Consider the following 21,481-nt stretch of genomic DNA (forward strand, 5'->3'; position numbering starts at 1 on the left):
TAACCCTCCTCCAGGAGCCAATATATCCTTCCTGAACTGTGGTGCCCAAAACTGAGTGCAGTACTCCAGATGGGGTCTGTCCAACTGAAGCATAACCTCTTCCCCTTTGCATTTCAGTTCTCGAGATAAAGGCCTACATTCCATTACCTTTGTAATATGTGTAATTGTATACTAGTTTTAGTGATCTGTGGAGAGGGGCACACAAATTGCTTTGCTCCTCCACATTTCCTAATCTCTTCCCATTTAGAAAGTATTCTGATTTGTCATTCTTGGATCCAAAATGGATGACCTTGCACTCCCCCAGATTGAACTCCATCTGCCATAGGTTTGCCCACTCACTTAAGTCTGCCCATGTCCCTTTTTTTAAAAAAAACTTCCTGCTCTCATCTACATAACTTACTTAGTGTTATCTGCAAACTTGGAGATACAAATTCTCTATTCCTTCATCCAATCCATTGATGAATTCAGTGAAATGCTGAAGTCTCAGTACAGATCCCTGGGGTATGCCACTTGTTACATCCTAATCAGAGTACATTTCATTTATTCCTACTCTCTTGTCTCCCGATTATAAACCCATGTCACAAGGTTACGTCCAATTCGGTGTGCTTTTCTTTTTACTCGTAAAAGCACCAGTATAATGTACTGAATGCGTTACATTTGAGATGTTAAAATACAATATTCAATGTTATATAAAGTGTAAACACTAAAATATTGCATTTAATACACAGTAAATGGACATTAGACAGCTAAAAACAAACCTCAACTCACACTTGTCACCAAAATTTTAAAGCACTAAGCTTTTAAATTAAAAAAATTCTGGTTAAATAATTGTATAAAAAAAGTAACTTATGGAGAAAGCATTAATGACAAATTGTGACAACGGTCAAGCCATCCTAGTAAAGCCAAATCATCTCATGCACACAGGGCAAAATGACAGTAAATTTACTAAAATTGTTACTTTCAGATGTCAGCTGGCAGTAAGATCAGTGCATCAAGAACCACTAGCAAAGGTCTTAGCACAACATAAAAATAACTTGAGAAAATGTTACACGTGCAAACAAACGTGACAATAGTCATTAGTTGACAATGGAAGTATAATAGTCTCATCACAGGAAGCAATACATACTACTACTTTAGCATACTTAAAAAGAAAGGTTGGAAAAATACACTGATGTTTGCAGCAGTGGATAGAGGGCAATGATATGATTTTTAAATTTACAGAATGCCTATGGAAGATTTAAACAATTTTAAATGCAAATCTGTATCTTATGAATTCTATAAAGTACCTGGAAATAACTGTGGGGAGGAATAGAAAAAATGAACAGTTCACATCAGAGGCTCAATTCTGTAAAAATATCATTCCAGAAATGATTACATACACAGAATAGTATTCTATTCAGCCTGACCATTGTAAAAGGAGCAATTTTTCATGGGATTATCACACAAGGTCTGACTGTTCGATTAAGTCATTTTCAACCACCACCATAAATCAGAAAATGCAGGCAACATCTGCTCCACACCTGTACCAGAGAAACACATCATTTGCTCCTTGTAGGATTCTTTCATGCTTCAGATCATGGACTACTTGACTGACACAAGTGTTCCACAGTCCATTCTGTAAAAGTGGCCTTAACTGTAGGGACTGAATGGTTCTGAAGCAGTAACAGGAAGTTGAACTGTTGCCCACCATAGCATGTCACTCCATTCACCACCCTGCTCAAAGGGATGACTTGAAGTCATCACACACATCTTGCACAGAATTATATAGAATAGGCAGCACAGAAAAAGGCTATTCGGCCCAACTAGTCTGTTCTGATGTTTATAGTCCACATGAGTCTCCTCCCATTCCATCTACCTCATCGCAGGCTTTCAGCATATATTTCTGTTCTCCTTTCTCTCGGGTACTGGTTTAGTTTTCTTTTGAAAGCATCTAAGCTCAACCACTTCCTGTGGTCTTCAATGTTGCAGAATTCTGAGACACAAAAATCCAGTACCTATCTCATTCTTGGAGTACAGTTTACCCTCCAAATACATTAGGAAGACATGGGGATAGCTTTTGCTCATGACAAAAGAAAGGAGATGGGATAGCAGTATTGGTTAAGGAGAATGTTACATTGCTGGAGAGAGAGGATGCCATGGAGGGGTCAAGGACAGAATCTATTTGGTTAGAGTTGAGAAATAATAGAGCTGTCATTAGACTACTAGGTGTATTTTATAGGCCACCAACCAGTGGAAAAGATAGAAGAGCAAATTTGCAAGGAAATTACAGCGAGGTGCAAGAATTATAGAGTAGCAATAATGGGGGGACTTAAATTATCCTAATATAGACTGAGCTAGTAATAGTGTAAAGGTCAGAGATGGGAAAGAATTTCTGAAGTGTGTTCAGGAGAACTTTCTTGATCAGTACATTTCCAGCCCAACGAGGAAGGAGGCATTGCTGGATCTGGTTCTGGGGAATGAGATGGGTCAAGTAGAGCAAGTATCAGTAGGGGAACATTTAGGGAACAGTGATCATAATATCACTAAGGTTTAGATTATCTATGGAAAAGGACAGGGAGAAAACTGCAGTAAAAATACTTAATTGGAGGAAGGCCAATTTCAGTGGGTTGAGAACGGATCTGGCCTGGGTAAACTGAAATCAAAGATTGGCAGGCAAAACTGTAACTGAACAATGGGCTGCTTTAAAGAGGAAATGGTTCGGGTACAGTCGAGGTACATTCCTACGAGGGTGAAAGGTACAGCAACTAAAGCTAGAGCTGCCTGGATGACGAAAGAGAGATGAAGCAGAAAAAGAGCGCATATTACAGATGTCAGGGTGAGAATCAGGCTGAATGTAGAAAGTTCAGAGGGGAAGTGAAAAATGAAATAAGAGGGACAGAGAGTATGAGAATAGATTGGCAACTAACAAACGGGAATTTTAAAGTCTTCTATAGGCATATAAATAGTAAATGGGTAGTAAGAGGGGTGGGGCTGATTAGGGACCAAAAAGACCTACGCATAGAGGTAGAGGGCATGGCTGAGGTATGGAATGAGTACTTTGCATCGGTCATCATCAAGGATGATGCAGCCAAAGTCAGTGAAAGAGGAGGTAGTGGAGATACTAGAGGAGATAAAAATTGATTTAGAGGAGGTACTAAAAAGGCTGTCTGAACTTAAAGTCGATAAGTCACCAGGACCAGATGGGATGCATCCTAGGATGCTGAGGGAGGTTAAGGAGAAAAATCACGGAAGTACTCGCCCTAATCTTCCTTAGATACAGGGGTGGTACCAGAGGACTGGAGAATTGCTTCAAAAAAGGTGGGAAGTGGTGTTCCACAAGGCTCGGTGTGGCACTTTATCATCAAGTACCTTTTGGAAATCCATGTAAACCACGTTAACCGCATTTCCCTCAACAACCCTCTGTTCTCATCTAAACACGATTTGTCTTTAACAAATTCATGCTGGGTTTCCTTCATTCATCCACACTTGTCCTTCTGAAATTAAAGGGCAGGTACTACAATTTTGATCAGCAGTTGTGATGAGGCACAAGTTGAACATTTATTTTAAAAGCTTGGTCCCAGAAAAAACAGCAGCTCATAATATCCGTAATGAGTAATGAGCTGAGTTGTTTTCCCAGTACAGATACAACGTCCCGATTCCGGAATTCCGAAAACCAGAATTGTCCGTCAACCGGACATTTTTGAGGCAGCTAAGATGGCGACATCGGACAGCGAGGGACGAGGAAAAAGGTAAAAAAAAAAATGCAGCTCCGGGGGGCCGCGGGCAGTGAGGAGCGCCAACAGCGAGGTCCAAAATCCGGCAAAACCAAAAAACCGGCACGGACTAAGTCCCGAGATTGCCGGATTTCAGACGTTGCACCTATACTAACATCATCAACTAATAGTTTCATTTGAATGGAAAGTATTAAACATTGTATCCATCAATAAGAGTCAGTACCTGATAACTATAGAATTAGTATCCATACATTAATGTCAAAGCTCGGCTGTGTGGTTGATAACGAAGAAGAAAGCTGCGGACTGCAGGAAGATATCAATCAACTGGTCAGGTGGGCAGAACAGTGGCAAATGGAATTTAATCCAGAGAAGTGAGAGGTAATGCATTTGGGGAGGGCTAACAAGGAAAGGGAATACACATTAAATGGTAAGATACTGAGAAGTGTAGAGGAACAAAGAGACCTTGGAATGCATGTCCACAGATCCCTGAAAGTAGGTCAGGTAGATAAGGTGGCATACGGAATGCTTGCTTTTATTAGCCAAGGCATAGAATACAAGAGCAGGGTGGTTATGCTTGAACTGTATAAAACACTGGTTAGGCCACAGCTGGAGTACTATGTGCAGTTCTGGTCACCGTATTACAGGAAAGACATGATTGCACTGGAGAGGGTACAGAGGAGATTTTCGAGGATGTTGCCAGGAGTGGAGAATCTAAGCTATTAGGAAAGATTGGATAGGCTGGGTTTGTTTTCATTGGAAGAGAGGAGGCCGAGGAGAGACCTCATTGAAGTGTATAAAATTATGAGGGGCATTGATATAGTGGCTAGAAAGGGCCTGTTTTCCTTAGCAGAGGTGTCAACAACCAGGGCGCATAAATTTAAAGTAATTGGTAGAGGGTTAGAGGGGATTTGAGGGGACATTTCTTCACGCAGAGGATTGTGGATGTCTGGAACTCACTGTCTAAAAGGGTGGTAGAAGCATAAACGCTCACCACATTTAAAAAGTACTTGGATGTGCACCTGAAGTGCCATAACCTGCAGAGTTACCGACCTAGAGCTGGAAAGTGAGATTCGGCTGGATAGCCTCTTGTTGGCCGGCATGGACACAATGGGCCGAAAGGGCCTCCTTCCGTGCTGTAAACTTCTATGATCTGTAAAACTCATAGAAAATTGCAATCAAAACCTGGTGTATCACCAACTCACGATGTTCTTATCTGAGAAGGCACTTGCATATTCTATGTCCATCATAGCCATGGTTAATGAAATGTTAACCCAGGACATTTCAAACCAAATATGAGAGACAGACCACTAAAGAAGGCAGGATGTGAAATTCAGAAATCACAGGCCATAGAAAGTTGGATAGATTCATAAGCTGCATAACTAGATATGCAAATGGTACACCCAAATAAGACAGCATCGGGCAAAAATACACAATAGAAATCTGTCTAGAGGTATCAAGTGATGAGCACAATAAGGCAATGCCTTCTCTTCTATATCTCCTTTCCATCCCTCATGGGTCTTTGCAGAAAGCTCACCAAGTACATTGCAAAAGTAGAGTGAAACAAAGCATCTGCAAAAGAAATAAGCTAATATTGCATACGGTCACAGGCTAAGACTAATGCCTGTGCCCTTACCAGAGGTGAAAGTGTTCTGAAACAATAACACTGGAACTGCCAAGAACTGGGAGAACACTATTGGCTGGTTTCCCCCATCCACACATGGAGGTACAGAATTTTAAAAAATAATTCTCAGGATGTGGCATCGGTGGCAAGAGTGGCATTTATTTGTCATCCCTAGGTTCCCCCAAGCAGTTTGATATAACCGAGTTGCTTGCTCGGCCACTTCAGAGATCAGTTAAACCTCACTTTCGTGTGGCATTGGAGTCACATATAGGCCAAATCAGGAAAAGACAGCAGGTTTCCTTCACTATGTAAGCGAGTTAAGTTTTTACAACTATTCTACATCTCATGGACACTTTTTAATTCCAGATTTATTTATTTATAAACTGAAATTAAATTCTAAAACTGCCATTGAGAGATTCTCTGGGTTAGTCTCAGTCTCTGGATTACTAGTAACATAACCACTACACACTCTTTAACAAATAACTGTATTTGACGTCCACCTGTACTAAACAAATCTTTCTGATGTGGAGTACTTGTATTTCTAGATTTAGATGGCAGACTTAATTCTGAAAACCTGCACCCAAGCAAAGCAAATCCATCTTTTTTTCCCTCTGCAAGCTCACTTCCAAGCCTTTAATCTTGGCATGCCCATTTGAAAGAAATAAAGGCACCTTTGACACATTAGCTATTGCTCGATGGAAGATAAAGATACCTTACTTAGATGACCAGTAGCTGAAATAGTTCAACAAATGGCACCTGAAACATGGTGAAGGCCCACACCAAAACAGCTTCAATTCATAAACAAAAAAAGTGCTTGGAAAAAAAAATCAATGTTCTTGAGTAGATAAATATTCAGGTACAAAATCTGAAATCCAGCATCTTCAGGACTGAATCCATACCGGATTTTGGACCTCGCTGCGGACCGAATCCGTGCCGGATTTCGGGTTTTGTCGGATTTCGGACCTCGCTGCCCGCCGTTCCTCGCTGAAATGTCCAGTTTTTGAAAATCTGGATCTGGGACGTTGCACCTGTATATTGATGCAAATGATCAACCAAACCCAGGTTAAGATAATACTGAACAATAATGGCTATAAATTAGAATAAAACAACCACTTAGGGAATAACAGTAAGCAACTGATCCAGTTTATTGTGATGGAAGAACTGAGGGACTCAACCTTCCCAATATAGGAGGAAGAACTTAAGAATACACAAACCTGGGTTGAAAAAAGGAATTGCAGTGAAGGAATTTGATTGAGTCAAATTGCCAATTAGGTTCTGTATTCCCTTAATTCTATTGTGCAGTAGTTTGTTTTGTATAGTGCAAATACAAGTGATTTGATGCAAGATTATTGTTATATATGATATACTCTCTGTGTAGTCACTGTATAGTTGCACAAGATGGAGACGTGTTACCTAATGTACTATCAATAAGGTTTACACTGTGTATATATACTATGCTGGCACCACCAGAGGGTGCAATTGGTGGAGACTGGGGTTTCCTGCCCCTGTGGCAGAGGCTGTCCACCAGAGGGCACTTTGGTGGGAGACCCGAGGGTCACCTGCATAGTTGTGCAGTGCCCAGTATAAAAGGCTGCCCACCAAGCTTGTGCCTCACTCTGGAGTTACGAATAAAGGACCAAGGTCACTACAGTCTGAGTACAACATATTGCCTAGTGGAGCCATTCATAAGTGCATTACAGACATAACAATTATGATACAAGTAGACAACATAGGGAAATGACCCAAGGTGCTTCACAAAGTGCAATCAGACAAAAATTGACACTTAGCCAAAGAAGCAAATATTAGGAGAGGCGACTTGAAAGCATGGTCAAAGAGGTAGGTTTTAAGGAGGGTTTTAAGAGAGGCGAGGTGGAGAAGCAGAGTGTTTAAGTGAGGGAATTCCAGAGCGTATGGCTGCAGTCAAATAATTCATAAGTAATCAAGAAACTCAGTTTCACTACATCATTTACAGGAACTTCAATGCACATTGGTTAAAATCTACAAACAATAAGACTATTAAAACTAAATTTGCCTCCACGGCGAGTGAAATCTTTCTGTTTCAATGTAATACTAGTTGATCTCTTGTGGCATTGTTCATGGGCATTGATCAGGAGCAGAGTGCCAGAATACTGTAGGCAGGTTTCCCTGGCTGGGGACAGACAAAAGCTTAGCCAAGTAGTGGCTGCCAGGAGGGAGGGATACAGCAGGTAGACACAGGTGTCACCAGATCAAGCCTGATGGTGAGGCTGGGAGCAAAGCAAGAGTTCTGAAGGCAGGACTCGCAAGGCCAGGAAGAACTTACGGCTGGGTTGGATCAAAGAGCATAGTCAGTATGGGCCGGATGTCCAGAAGCACTCAGGTGGGACAGGAACATTTCTGAAGAACCTTACAACACAAGCAGAAGGGCCTTTGGCTGGTTGAAGAAAGAGCAGGACGACAGAAAAGATTCAGAAAAATTTGTTGCTGCAATTTGAATGTTAATTCTACAACCCACTAAACCAGTGATTACTTGAGCCAATCAAAAAAGCTTAATGGTTGCTTGTGTGCACAGTGTGAAGTATTAGATAGACAGAACCATTAAAACTGTGGCTTCATGGAAGAAAGTTGCAGCTCAAGCAAACAGAAGAAAACATACGTGGCATATGATCCAATGTTGATTGCTGCTGGTACTGAAACAGTGACAGTTAAATCATCTCTAATAGCACTTACACACGATTATTGTTAATCTGAATGATGTGTTTCCAAAAAGACTTGGATTTATATAGCGCCTTTCACGACCACCGGATGTCTCAAAACGCTTTACAGCCAATTAAGTACTTTTGGACTGTAGTCACTGTTGTAAAGTCGGAAACGCAACAGCCAATTTTGGCATAGCAAGCTCCCACAAACAGCAATGCAATAATGATCGGATAATCTGTTTTTGTTATGTTGATTGAGGGATAAATATTGGCCAGGACACTGGGGAATAACACCCCTGCTCTTCTTCAAAATAGTGGATCTTTTACGTCCACTTGAGAGCACTGGGAGGGGGAGGCACCTCAGTTTAATGTCTCATCCGAAAGACGGCACATCCAACAGTGCAGGACTCCCTCTGTACTGCACTGGAATGTCAGCCTAGATTTTTATGCTCAAGTGAGACTTGAACCCACAATCTTCTGACTCAGGTGAGCACGCTACCCACTGAGCCACAGTTAACACTCAAGGCAATAGAAGAAAATTACAATTTTATTTTTCACCGTTTACTGTTTTGTTCTGCAACTGCCTAGTTCAGCTCTTTGTTCTCGGTGATGCACATGACACAGCGTGGTCCCTAAACAAACCAAATTGAAGTGTAGCCAAGTGAAATCTGTTTTATTTTCTTTGCAGAACAGAAGTACTCAGAATCCTAAAATAAGACAGAATAGTTGCCTGAATACACTACCATTGTTGCTAGAGGTTGCTAAGTGAACAAAGTTAAAAGACAGCTACCTTCAGTGCCAAAAATCACCTGCAAGATAATATCCCACATTCATCTTTTCCTACATTTTGACTTACATTCAGACTTCAAACTTTTAAAATTCTGAATACTGACTTTGCTTTTTCCATGTTAATATGATTGGTGTTGGATAGACCATTTGCCTTCAAGAGGCTGCACCTCCTGCTAGCTTGGTGTGGAGGGATAAATGTAGATCTAGATATCGGAAGAACAATCTTCTTTAAATAGTGCCATGAGTTTTTTTTTTTAAGTCCATATGAGCAGGTAGATGTGGCTTCGCCTTAAAAGATTGCAGCACAGACAATGCAGAACTCCTTCAGTACTGCACTTGTGTCAGCCTAGATCAATTCCCTGGAATGGGGCTTGAACCCATGACCTTATGACACTGGGTAAAACTGATGCTGTACCATCAGAACTGTGTAGCTACCTCCATCGCTTAGCATTTTGAACTTTAGAATATACATGCAATGTTCAAAACATACTTCCATCAAATGATGGCAATGGTAACTAGTCTAAACTACAACCCTTTCAATCAAGATTGTGATCCTGGCCAAATCAATCTCTCCAATTTCATAGCAGCAAAAAATTGTATAAACCAAGTGGCATTTAAAAGTAATAGCTTTCAAAAGCAAGTGTTTTACAGTTTCAGCCTATAACTAAAAATTAGCTCAGCTAGCTTAGTATATTGCTCTAACAATCCAGACTCAACCAGCAACACACAAACATTTCCATTGTATTTCATGACCCAGTTTACACACTATCTGTAAACTCCAAATATTTAACTGACTTTTTATTTTATCCATCACTCTACTGGAAAAAAATTAAAATAAGCACACCAACAGTACTTTGTCTCTTTTTTCACACCCTGTTGTTTCTTTTCTCCTTTGAAGCAAAATAAACAAAGCTTTTTCAATGTACCCTTATAGTTCCTGGAGCTGTACCAACTTCTCTTTCCTGTATTCTTTCTACAGCACCTACATTTGTCTTAAGACAGAGAGGAGCCAGTATTTCATGGATTTTATAATGCTTTTGGTTACCTCCAACTTTTATTCCAAATCTCAACATATATCCTCAATAGGAACATTGCTACGATAGGTTAAAATGACCTGTCAATTACCACGTCAAATTCCTTCTTAGTTTCTCTTTCAAAAAAATAAAGTTTTAAAAATCAATAGATTTAAGTAAAAGCTACATCCCTTAAATCCATTTGTTTCACTTATTAAATTATCCCCCAAATTGCAAATTATAATTATTTCCAATGCTTTCTCCAAATATAAAACAGCCTATAGGTAAGGGTCCTGTTTATCATTTAAAAGAAACCCTTTCTCTCGTCCATTCTAATTTCTTCTTATATTTCTGTCTTTCTCCTCTGCTTCCCATTAGCTGAATATCCTTGGAGGCATATGACCAAGTACAAGCAGTTAATAGATTTGGAATAAAACCAACTTTCTTCATAGCAATGTATCTAGTCATCATAACCTCATATTTGGTTGCATGGCTTAGAATACTATTAGTAAAATGGAAATAAAAGCATCAATTTAGATCTCTACTACATCTTATTCTAACTCCGCTAAACTGGCAATTTCTTTATTTTACAAACCAACTAATTCTTTAACAGATTTCCCCCGCCCAAGAAATGCTTGAAGTTTGGACCCTAGGTGCACTCTTACATTTATAAATGATTCACTTTAGGGTATTAATTCTTCAGTTCTTCATGTTCTTTTCCAAAGATAGATAGATATTTGTTTTAATCAATGACGCCACATCACAAAAAAACACAATTATATGTAGTACAAACTGTTAGATGAAGGTTTCTGCTTACCAATAAATTGAAGCAGGAAGAAATACTTGGGTTTGTTCCATCTGCAATCATCTGTGAAGCAATATCCATCAGACTTTGCATCTATTGGTTCCATGGGTCCTAGACTTTCACTACACAAGATCACTGGGCACTACTTTGTCAAGCACCAAATGTGCAACCATGGCGACCAAAATGTCACTTTAAAAAAAAAATTGTAGCCCCACAAACTAGAATGTTATGGGAGGAAAAAAGGTAATACTAATACCATAATTTAATCTTGAAAAGTGCAAGTGTATTCCATGCTGTAGTGTTACAGTAGATTCGTATTACAATTAATTCTAAAAATTCAAACCAAACTCAAAAGTAACATTTCATACAAGGCCATTTCTTGTAAAATAAATTATATTCTTTAAAAGAAAAAAAAATTATTTGGCTAGATCATCCATTTAACAACCTAGTTAGCCTTCTTTAGTCTAGAAAGTAATTGTCACATACAATTGACATGTATCGAAATTCAAGTTTGCTCTCCGAATGGTTCAAAGAATTTATGCAATCAGTAACAAGTGATACAGACCAGAACAGTCCCAAGTTCAATCCACCGTGCTGAGTGAACTGATCTCAGCTGGAGTAGCCATCATTTCAGCACTGCTGAGTTATGGATAGAGCGCATCATCCAAGTTTTCAAATCCCTCCATGGCCTCGCTCTCTCCCTATCTCTGTGCTCCTCCAATTCTGGCCTCTTGCACATCCCCAATTTTAATCACTCCACCATTGGCGGTTGACCTTCAGCTGCCAAGGCCCGAAGCTATGGAATTGCCTCCCTAAGCCTTTCCGCCTCTATACCCTTTTCTCCTTTACCCCATGTTTTAAAACCGACATCACATGTCCTAATATCTCATGTGGCTCGATGTCAAGCTTTGTTTGATAACGCTCCTGTGAAGCGCCTTGGGATGTTTTATATTAAAGGCACTATATAAATGCAAGTTGTTGTTGAGTTGAAAAAGACAGTAAAGGTCCATACTCCCAATGACTATTTAGCTATTCCTGTTGCAATTTCACATCTGGATATTGAACAAAGACAGATTGGGCCCCAACAGTGATGCCTCCAGATGTCCTAGGCACAACCATCTTCAGCTGCTCCATCGACGACCTTCCCTCCATCATATGATCAGAAGTGGGCATGTTTGCTGATGATTGCAGCATTCAGTTCCAATCGCAACTCCTCAGATAAATGAAGCAGTCCATGCCTGCATGCAGCAAAACCTGGACAACATTCAGGCTTGGGCTGATAAGTGGCAAGTAACATTCATGCCACACAAGTGCCAGGCAACGACTGTCTCCAACAACCGATAGTCTAACCACCTCCCCATGACATTCAACGGCATTACCATCACCAAATCCCCCACCATCAACATCCATGGGGTAACCATTGACCACTTAACTGGACCAGCCACATAATAATGTGGCAACAAGAGCTGATCAGAGGCTGGGTATTCTGCGGCGAGTGTCTCACCTCCCGACTCCCCAAAGCCTTTCCACCATCTGCAGAGCATAAGTCAGGAATGCGATAGAATACTCTCCACTTGCCTGGATGAGTGCAGCTCCAACAACACAAGAAGCTTGACACCATCCAGGACAAAGCAGCCCGCTTGAGTGGCACCTCATTCACCATCTTAAACAATCACTCTTTCCACTTCCAGCACAGCATGTGAGTACCATCTACAAGATGCAGTACAGCAACTCGCCAAGACTTCTTCAGCAGCACCTCCCAAACCCACAATCTCTACCACCTAGAAGGAGGACAAGAACAGCAGGCACATGGGAACACCATCACCTGCAAGTTCCCCTCCAAGTTACACACCATCCTGACTTGGAAATATATTGTCATTCCTTCATCATCACTGGGTCAAAATTCTGGAACTCCCTACCTATCACTATGGGAATACCTCACCACAGACTGTGGCGGCTCGAGAAAGCTCACCACCAACTTCGAGGGCAATTAGGAATGGACAATAAATGCTGGCCTTGCCAGTGACATCCACATCCCATGAACAAATTAAAAAAAAAGATAGCCAGCCAATGCTCCCAATCAATGTTTGTACTGTAAATCAAAGTGACCATTTGGATAAGGTACCCGAGAACAATCAACAACCAGCGTATGTGAGGCTACACCCTAGCAAGGAGTCAACATTTACAAGGGAGCATGGGGTTGGGGGGGGGGTGGAAGGAGGTAATGAAGGGGAGGAAATGCAGTCTAGCTCAACTAATACATTGGTCTCCATAACAGTAACTACAGTTCAAATGCAAAACACCAAGGTGGCTTCTTTACCATCCCTACACCCGAGGAAATCCTCCAAAGATCCATCCATAAACTAAACCCTTGCCACCAATTCCATCTCTCTTTCTCAGCCATTATCTCAAGCTAAACTGAGTGCGCATAACCTCAGCATCCTATTCAGCCCCAACCCTATATCCTCTCCATCATAAAGATCTCCCACTACCATCTCCAAAACATCCCCAATTTCAGCCCATTTTCCATTGAATCCCTCATCCATGCCTTTGTATCCTCCAAACTCAACTATTCCAATGTTCTCCTGGTCAGCATCCCATCCACCACTTCCTCATTCAAAACTCTGCTACCCATATCCTATCTCACACTAAATATGGCTTCCCCATCATCCTTTCCTCACTGACTTGCATCGTCCCAAATAACGCTCCCTCCTTTTTGATAAATTATTTCATTGGTTTGAATCTCCCCATCTCTAAGCTCCAATGCTACAAAGTCCCTCACACACACACTTTCTGATTCCAGCCAGTTATGCACCCCTCCATGTCCCTCTCCTCCTTGAAGACCACTTAAAACTCATCTTTCTGATCATCTTTTGGTCACCTCTCCTAATATCTCCATCAACGCTATCACACAAAAACAGAAAAACTTCAATTTACTGCAATTCTTAACCTTTAGTGCACCTATTGTACTGTACTTATTGTAAGTGGACTGGAACTTTTATGACATCCCCTACATTCCAAAACAAAATCTGAAACGAGAAATTAAACAGGGAAACCTTGTTAAATTATCTTTTGAAATCAATGTCTAATTTTAAGCAGCACCGATTTAGCATTAAATTACATCTTTTTGACAAACCTAAATCTTGCCACTATTGAGAAACAAAATGAGAAGCAGTTAAATTTAAAGTGTAGTTTCAAAACATTTTCTTTATTAAAAAATTAAGAGCTACAACATCCAAGCACAACTTCTGGAACACTTGTCATATGTAATAAAATAATCGTTTCAATGTGAGCAAACTACAAATTTCTCTAATGAAGAAAATTTGAGCAGTATTTACATTAACAATTTCGTCGATTTGAAAGTTTTACAGTAGGTGGCTTTCCTACAGTACATTTAAAATACAAGGGCTTTAACGCCGAACCTTTACTCGCGATTAAAAAAAAACACCTTGGAATATGTACCTATCCAACTTTTAATTATATTCCAACAAACATTCACAACACCTTTAACATCGTTTTCGGTGCCCTCTTGTTTTCCTATTTTTCGCACATGCGCTCAAAAGGTAAATGATGCATACTTCAAAATACACTAGTTTAAAAAAAAATCACATCCATCTGATCTAAACCGAGATAACCTTAACCAATTTAAGAGAATCGAAGTAGCTTTGAAAGCCCAAATTTGCTCAAACACAATTTTTTTCATGTTCATTATCCTCATTCATAGCGAATGTGAAAGTAACCGCACCTGAAACGAGGGGGAAGGAGTTTTATAAATTGCAGAAACTAATTAGCGACATTTAAACCCGGGGCCTTTGATTGTTCTCATTATAAACTTTTTAAACGCACGAACAATATTAGTACAATATTTCAGTTTTATCCAGGGTGGGGTAGGAAATGATGATTTAAGTCAAAGCACGCCTGCAGCACACGCTGCTGTTGCTGCTGTTCTTAAGACGAACAGTAGGGTGAAGAGGGAAAAAAGTTATTCATCTGCCCTCATTTTATTATAATTAATGTCCTACACTTTTAGATCTGCTTTATTAACTCTTCTCACGACGTCTCAGAATGAAGCCAATCCGTTTTTGCTCGCACTTCGCTCTCTCCTTCATTGACCCCTATTTAATTTAACCCCTTAAATAAAGTAGTGTGTGGGGGGGTGGGGGGGGGGTGGAGGTGATGATCAATACGGCAGTTTTAGGCTATTTCAACACAGACAGAATTAAAGAAAGAAAAACTCACCGGGATCGTAGTCAGGGACAACCGCCTGATATTGGGAACCCACTCGCATTCCTCCACCTGTAACAAGTAGTTAGAATACATTTCTATTCAAATAAACGAACAAACAGATGTCAGCGCACTTAAATAAAACCAATAATTATAATTAAAGAAAAGTCAGTTCTAGGCTATTCGGCTGCTGCCAGTACCGTGCTCGTCATCAGAGCCGCTGCTCGCCTCTTCCCAAGAGTTGTTGCCGTTCGTCGCTGCTCCCCCCGCAAAACTTTTCGCACCGTTCCTTCCTCTTCTCTTGCCCGAGACCTCGGGCCCTTTCTCGATCATGGTCGGCATTGTTACTCCTGTGCGGCCAGTGCTGCTTGGCCGCCGCCGCCGCGATGCCGCCTTTTGTTGCGCCGCGACACTTTGTTGCGTTAAACTTTCCACCCGGCTCTGCCTTATGCGTTGTGTGTGTGTATGTGTCAGCGCCTCTTGTGTGTGCAAGCAAACGGCGGCGACAGCACCACTAGCCCTCAGCCTCCAGCGCCGCTCCGCGCTCCCTCTACACCACCGGCCACACTGACGCGCACCCCAACCTGCTCGCCGCCCCGGGCCCCGCCCCTTTCAGCGCACCCGCGCCTTCCCATTGGACCGGAGCCCCGCCTGCGGCGCGGCCTCCCTCCTCCCCATTGGTCGGTCCGCACGTCCGTCAAACGGGCCGTTGCACTTCCCGTCGCCAAGTTCGGTTGGGCGCGCACTGCTGTACGTGGTTTTCAATCACTACGCCACCGCTGGTGCCCACGGATACATTCCCATCACATCCACTTTCTTTTTTTCTTCTTATACTTTCACATAGTGCGTAAGCGCGGAGAATAATTAAATAATTTTTATTTAAGAAATGAACTGTATAGTGTTATGGATGTACGTTACACGCCTTTGACGAAGACTATTGGTCATTGTGTAGAACTATTTATTCCTGCGGAGGACTAGTTACTCAGCAGAGAACACTGAAGGTGTTTAGAATAGAGGATTTGCCTTTATTTTAAAAAATATATTTACTAAGTTTCATTCAGCTCTTCCTCTTTTATTACAGTTGAGATGTAGATGAAATTATTCCATAAACTGAGAGTTACCATCGAACTGAGAGATTTGCCATCTGTGGAAGGATAAACTCGTAGCATAGAAGAAGTGCTTTTAGGTACTTAAAGGGCTTAAAGTTATGTTCTTGATCATTGGTATTATTTAAGCTGATTACATAATAAACTTTAATTTGACTGTTTTAGCTCTAGAAAGTCAAAATAACCCTTATGTACCAGAATAGCTCCACACATTATGGAAGATTATTTGTTCATGATTTAAGGAGTCCAACGCCCGGGTCCAACCGCAGTTCATTGAATGACCATTATTCGACTACGGGTCAATTTAACACATTTCTAATAAACACTTGATTAAATATTTATAAAAGTTCTATCATTTCCATTCCTTTGTGAAAACACGCAATGCATGATGGTTTTAATATTGCAATGCAAATATTTGGTTACATCATATCCACCAGCAAACTCCTAATAATAGTTTAACATAGTGGAGATTTTAAGGTAAAAATGTTGCAACATTAGATATGTGACGGTTGAGACATACAAGGGTGACATGGTATTTGATACTTTCTGTTGGGCAAGTCTAAAAAGCCTTAGTTCGCCATTAGGCTGTTCCCCAGCATCATCAGTAGATTGCAATGGAGGAAGCAATTAAAGATAGTGTTTCATGTAACAGGGATTCAGCATTACTCTGTTGAGTGTAGTAAACAAAAACTTTATACGTCTAATGACTTAGATACTAAGATTATCTCCTTGAAAACCTTTGTGATGCATCAGTAGCCCACGTTAATCGTTTTGAACATTGAATTTGTTTCAGCTGCTCTTATCATTTTTTATGAAAATACATTGGACATATCTAACCATTGTGAAAGAAATTAAAAATGTCAAATTATGTATATCCTTTACAAATTCCTTATGATAATGTTTGGACCAAAGAACAACTATAAATCTAACATCCTGTCCTTCCAGTAGTGCTATAAACTCTTTAGAGTGAAGCCCACTGGATGATATAGTCCATTGCAACAAACCACATATTTTCTAAATGTACATACACCCTTTTAAAGACAATGTACTTAATAATGTACATCAAAAGTCTTCACTCTGTGATATATGGAATAATATATTTTTGTTATTTCAAACTGATTGTTTCCACTTATCCCTTGGTAGCTACTAACCAGTTTAGAGATATTGTTAGCAGTCCTTTTGCAACCAGATCATGATGTTATACTGCTTGGTCCATACTTTGAAATATAGAAATTATGTTTGATTTAAACTTTCCTTTTCTTGTAAAGTACAGGATGGCTCCACAGCTGACAGGGAACTGTCCTTTTCTTTGTCACTAACAAAAGCTATCTCAATAAAAAGATCTTCAGTGTTAATATTGGAGTTTCCCAGGGACTGCTTCTCAACTTGTTGTGATTTACATAAATGGCGGAGATACCTGTATCAAAATAATTTGCAGGAAGGCAGTATGCGTAGGGAAGACTGATATGCCATACTACTGCAAGAAATTTGGAAAGACACAATAGTTGAGCTGAGAAAGGCACGTGGTATTTCATCATTTAGATAAAAGTTTAAATGTAGGTCCAAAAAGTTTGAGCCATGATTTCAAAATAAAGTGTCACATCTTGATAAGAGTGTCATGTTGCTGTGACACTCTTGGGTTAACTTTTTCCATTATAAATTCTTATATCCACATTTATACATGTAAATTTGTCATGTAATTATATCCTCCTACCAGAAATGGCACTGTAGCACCTCATTTTCTGTGCTGCAGAAAAACTCCTATGCTTCAATCAACTCTACCTCTCTGTTTCTCAAATTGTGATAGGTTTTGCTATTTAACTAATAACAACAACAATAATAACAACAATATATGAAATCAAAATATTAGTTAAAAAATAAGGACAGAATGTATGATGTTAAAATGGGGACTGAATCATGTCTGTGTGCCTGGTCCAGTTACCCCTCACTTTTAACCCCACTTCACCTCAAAACTACATTTGGTCTGGAAGTTGACCAGTATATATAAAAAATCTTGAAACTTCACACATTTGCTCTGTTGTCCCAATTTAGTTATATTTTGTGGCATTGGTAGATAAATACAAGTTGTTGTTGTTGTTGTAACACTTAAGTAACACTTTAATCAATAACATATGACATAATGTAACAGGTAAAACTTGCAATAATATTTTGCCATAAGTGGCATTGTCACACTTGTACTATCTTGCCTGTTATTCTTACTTATTTCAGAGATGGCACTGTAACCATTCACAGCCTGTTTTAACAAACTCAACTAAAATATATACCATTTCTTATAATTAAGCACGAGCAAGGGCACAGGTGATTCACAAATAAGGTCAAGAATACTGTATCAATTATTTTAATGTTTAATGGGGCCAAATTTAGATTATGGTATCTAATTTAGATCATCATACCTCCAAACAGTTTTGATGCATTAGATAGAGTGGAGAGAATACAAAATAGATGAGGCAGAATTAGATCAATGAACCATGAACTATGATTATTCTGTTTAGCAAAATAAAATGCGAAAACTGATTTGATTAGAATAGATAAAGTAAAAGTTGGTAAATTAAATTAAAAACAGTCAATGGCTACAATTAGATCATTGGAAAACATAAAAATACAGGAAATATTAGTAAAGGCCATTTGGACCAACAGCCTAATTTTTTTTGTTTGATCTTAACCCAATCTTGCATTCTTATTATTATATCCCCCAGCCTCATTCTCCAGAAAAAGTTGTCTCTTTGACCTAGTTATACTATTTGCTTCAATGGCCTTCTCTGGTGACTTCTTCCCTGTATTTATTAACATTTGTTCAAAGAGTCCTGCCTGATTTCCCTATTTAATTCTAATAATCACATTATGTCCCTTAGTTTCTCTATCCTCTGTCCAGTCTGAAAGTTTTCTTCTGTGCATTTTCAATTTTAGTAGTTAAACTTATTTTAATAATTTGTATGTCTGCAGTATTGAGTTCATTGACATTAATCTGCTTATCATCCGTGTTCACACATTTTGTTTTCCTGAACAGAACAATCTCAGCTCCTGTAACTGATTGATCTAAATTTGCCTCTTGTCTATTTTTTTCTTCTCGCTACTCTTAACAAATCAATATCCATTTGGTGATATGAACCCTAAATTGGATAAATATTCTAAAGGTTGCCTTACTAGACATGAAGATAGTGGACATAAATGTTTCGCTTCGTCACAGTTTTTAAACTGTGTTACAGTACAAGCAAATTGGAAATATTTATAATGATTGATAATAAAGTTACTGCATAATGCATGATTTTAAAATGGTTAGTCTCCAGTGGTATGATCAACATTTACAATATTAAAACCAGGATTATAGACCAGAAGTAGAATTCCACAAATAGTTAAAAGTTTGTTTTGTAAAACTATATATCTTTAACAGCAAGATCCAACATCCAAGTGACTTACATTCAATGTGCAGAACACTCCTTTAACAGCCAGTTTCTGGAAGCTTATTTTATAAGTTTAAAACAAGTTTCAGGTTTGAAATATATATTTTGTAGTCCATATCTTGGTTCCAATATTGTAACTGTTGACCTTAATCACATGTCTAACCAGCTTAAAATCATGTTCTATACAGTCATTTTATTGAAAATCATTTTTCCAATTAGATTTTACTGCAGCACAATTTAAAAACTCCAGCAAAACCTGAAAGGAGTTAAAGTCATGCTATTTATTAAAAGAAAATGTGTGAACACAGATGATAGGCAAACTAAGATAAATGTGCTCCACAGTGGGGACACACTGAAATATCAATAGAAACCAGAGAATTTAATAAACCATAAGTTCTAAAGTTCAACAGCACACAGCAATGTAGATCAATTCAAAATAATCAACAAAATAATATGTTCTGCCAAAGATTTTAAATTGAAAAAATATAAGCAATTGTTGCTTGAAACAAGAAATATATTTTACCATTTCTTAGTGCTGTAAAACTGGTTTGTTCTTCCCATTTCATTTGGTTGAGTGGTAAATTTAATTCCAATATCATAGGGCAAAGACTGAACAATGAATATAAAAGTAAACCTGATATACAAATTTGAAAGGAAACAGTTAGCAATGCCCATGTAACTTTAAATTATGTTCAGATTTATTACCAATAAAAGATGTTGGACTAGAAATTCAATTGCTTCTGAAAACGTGAAATTCGTGCTGGGACCTCATTAAAATGATTCAGGCGTACAGCTGGTGCTACTAATGCTTGTTTAGGGGGTCTCAGAAAATCTTACTCTCAGTTCGCACCTCCACCATCTCCAGTTGCACTACTCACAATCAATGTTCCCTCTAATTTTTAACTTTAGGTACGCGGTTGTTTTAAATTTGCTGCGCGGTATCTTTTCCAGCGGACCAGCTGGTGAGCGGCCTGCGCAGGACCTCCCGATCGCTGCGTCCCCTCGCAGCTTAGAGGGATTGTTGCTCACAATACACCCTCCCCACATCCCTTTGCTCTCCTACAATCACTGCAACACACTTCACTTCATCTCCTTTGCATATTCATACATTTACCATTGTTGCAACCCTCACGTCTTACACACTGCCTACCAATTATTCTTGCATGATAGACACATTCTCTAAACATCACACAAGGATGTTACAAACACACCTTTTCTTCTTCTATTTCACTCTGCACACCCTGCATGACAAACTTCAGATGCTTTCACCAGCCACGTCTTCCTCTGCTCTCCGTTCACACCAAGAGCTAAACTTTGTCTCTCTCTTTAATTTCAGGTGCTGCAAATGTAAAGAATCTTCCACTTCCTGAAGATGCACTGTCACTCGATCTAACCCTAACAAGCCCCAGCTCAGAGATTGGTTCCATGTGTACCTTAGACGCTAGGCTAGAGGAGTGGTCTTCACGTGATGAATCACTAGGCACATGTACAGGATGTAGGGCATGGTGATAGGACCATACTAGCTCTACTGCAGCGGACTCAGATGCTGACTTCAAGGGACCAAACTATCAAAGAAGGCTGATGTGCAAACACCAGGAAATGCTGGTGCACTGGGTAGCTTGCTAGCGTGCAATCCGCTCAATGGCTCAGAGATGGAGGAGTCCAGCTCCAACTGTGTCGGGACTTTTGCAGAGCATGGAGACCATTCTGGAGTAAAGATAAAACGGGGAAGGTGGCTCAACCGTGGCTAACAAGGGAAATTAAGGATAGTGTTAAAGCCAAGGAAGAGACATATAATTTGGCTAGAAAAAGCAACAAACCTGAGGACTGGGAGAAATTTAGAATTCAACAGATGAAGAATAAGGGTTTAATTAAGAGGGGAAAAATAGAGTACAAGAGGAAGCTTGCAGGGAACATAAAAGCTTACTGCAAAAGCTTCAATAAATATGTGAAGAGAAAAAGATTAGTGACGACAAACGTAGGACCCTTGCAGTCGGATTCAGGTGAAGTTATAATGGGGAACAAAGAAATGGCAGACCAATTGAACAAATACTTCGGTTCTGTCTTCACAAAGGAAGACACAAATAACCTTCCGATTGTATTAGGGGAC

General features: G+C 39.6%; 1 protein-coding gene across 5 annotated transcripts in view; it reads right to left on the reverse strand.

The window, feature by feature from the left end:
* rcor1 (REST corepressor 1) overlaps positions 1 to 15,409 on the reverse strand; it is a 191,602-nt gene extending 176,193 nt beyond the window's left edge. For all 5 annotated transcript variants that reach the window (XM_070879343.1, XM_070879342.1, XM_070879340.1 and 2 more), the window contains exons 1-2: positions 15,044 to 15,409; positions 14,859 to 14,915 (exon numbers count right to left, since the gene is read on the reverse strand). In XM_070879343.1, the coding sequence (XP_070735444.1) occupies positions 14,859 to 14,915; positions 15,044 to 15,185 (199 nt within the window). In that variant the 5' untranslated portion in view covers positions 15,186 to 15,409. The remainder of the gene's footprint in view (positions 1 to 14,858; positions 14,916 to 15,043) is intronic.
* Positions 15,410 to 21,481: the final 6,072 nt, after the last annotated feature.

The sequence above is a fragment of the Pristiophorus japonicus genome, chromosome 4 (genome assembly GCF_044704955.1).
Source record: "Pristiophorus japonicus isolate sPriJap1 chromosome 4, sPriJap1.hap1, whole genome shotgun sequence".
Lineage (NCBI taxonomy): Eukaryota > Metazoa > Chordata > Chondrichthyes > Pristiophoridae > Pristiophorus > Pristiophorus japonicus.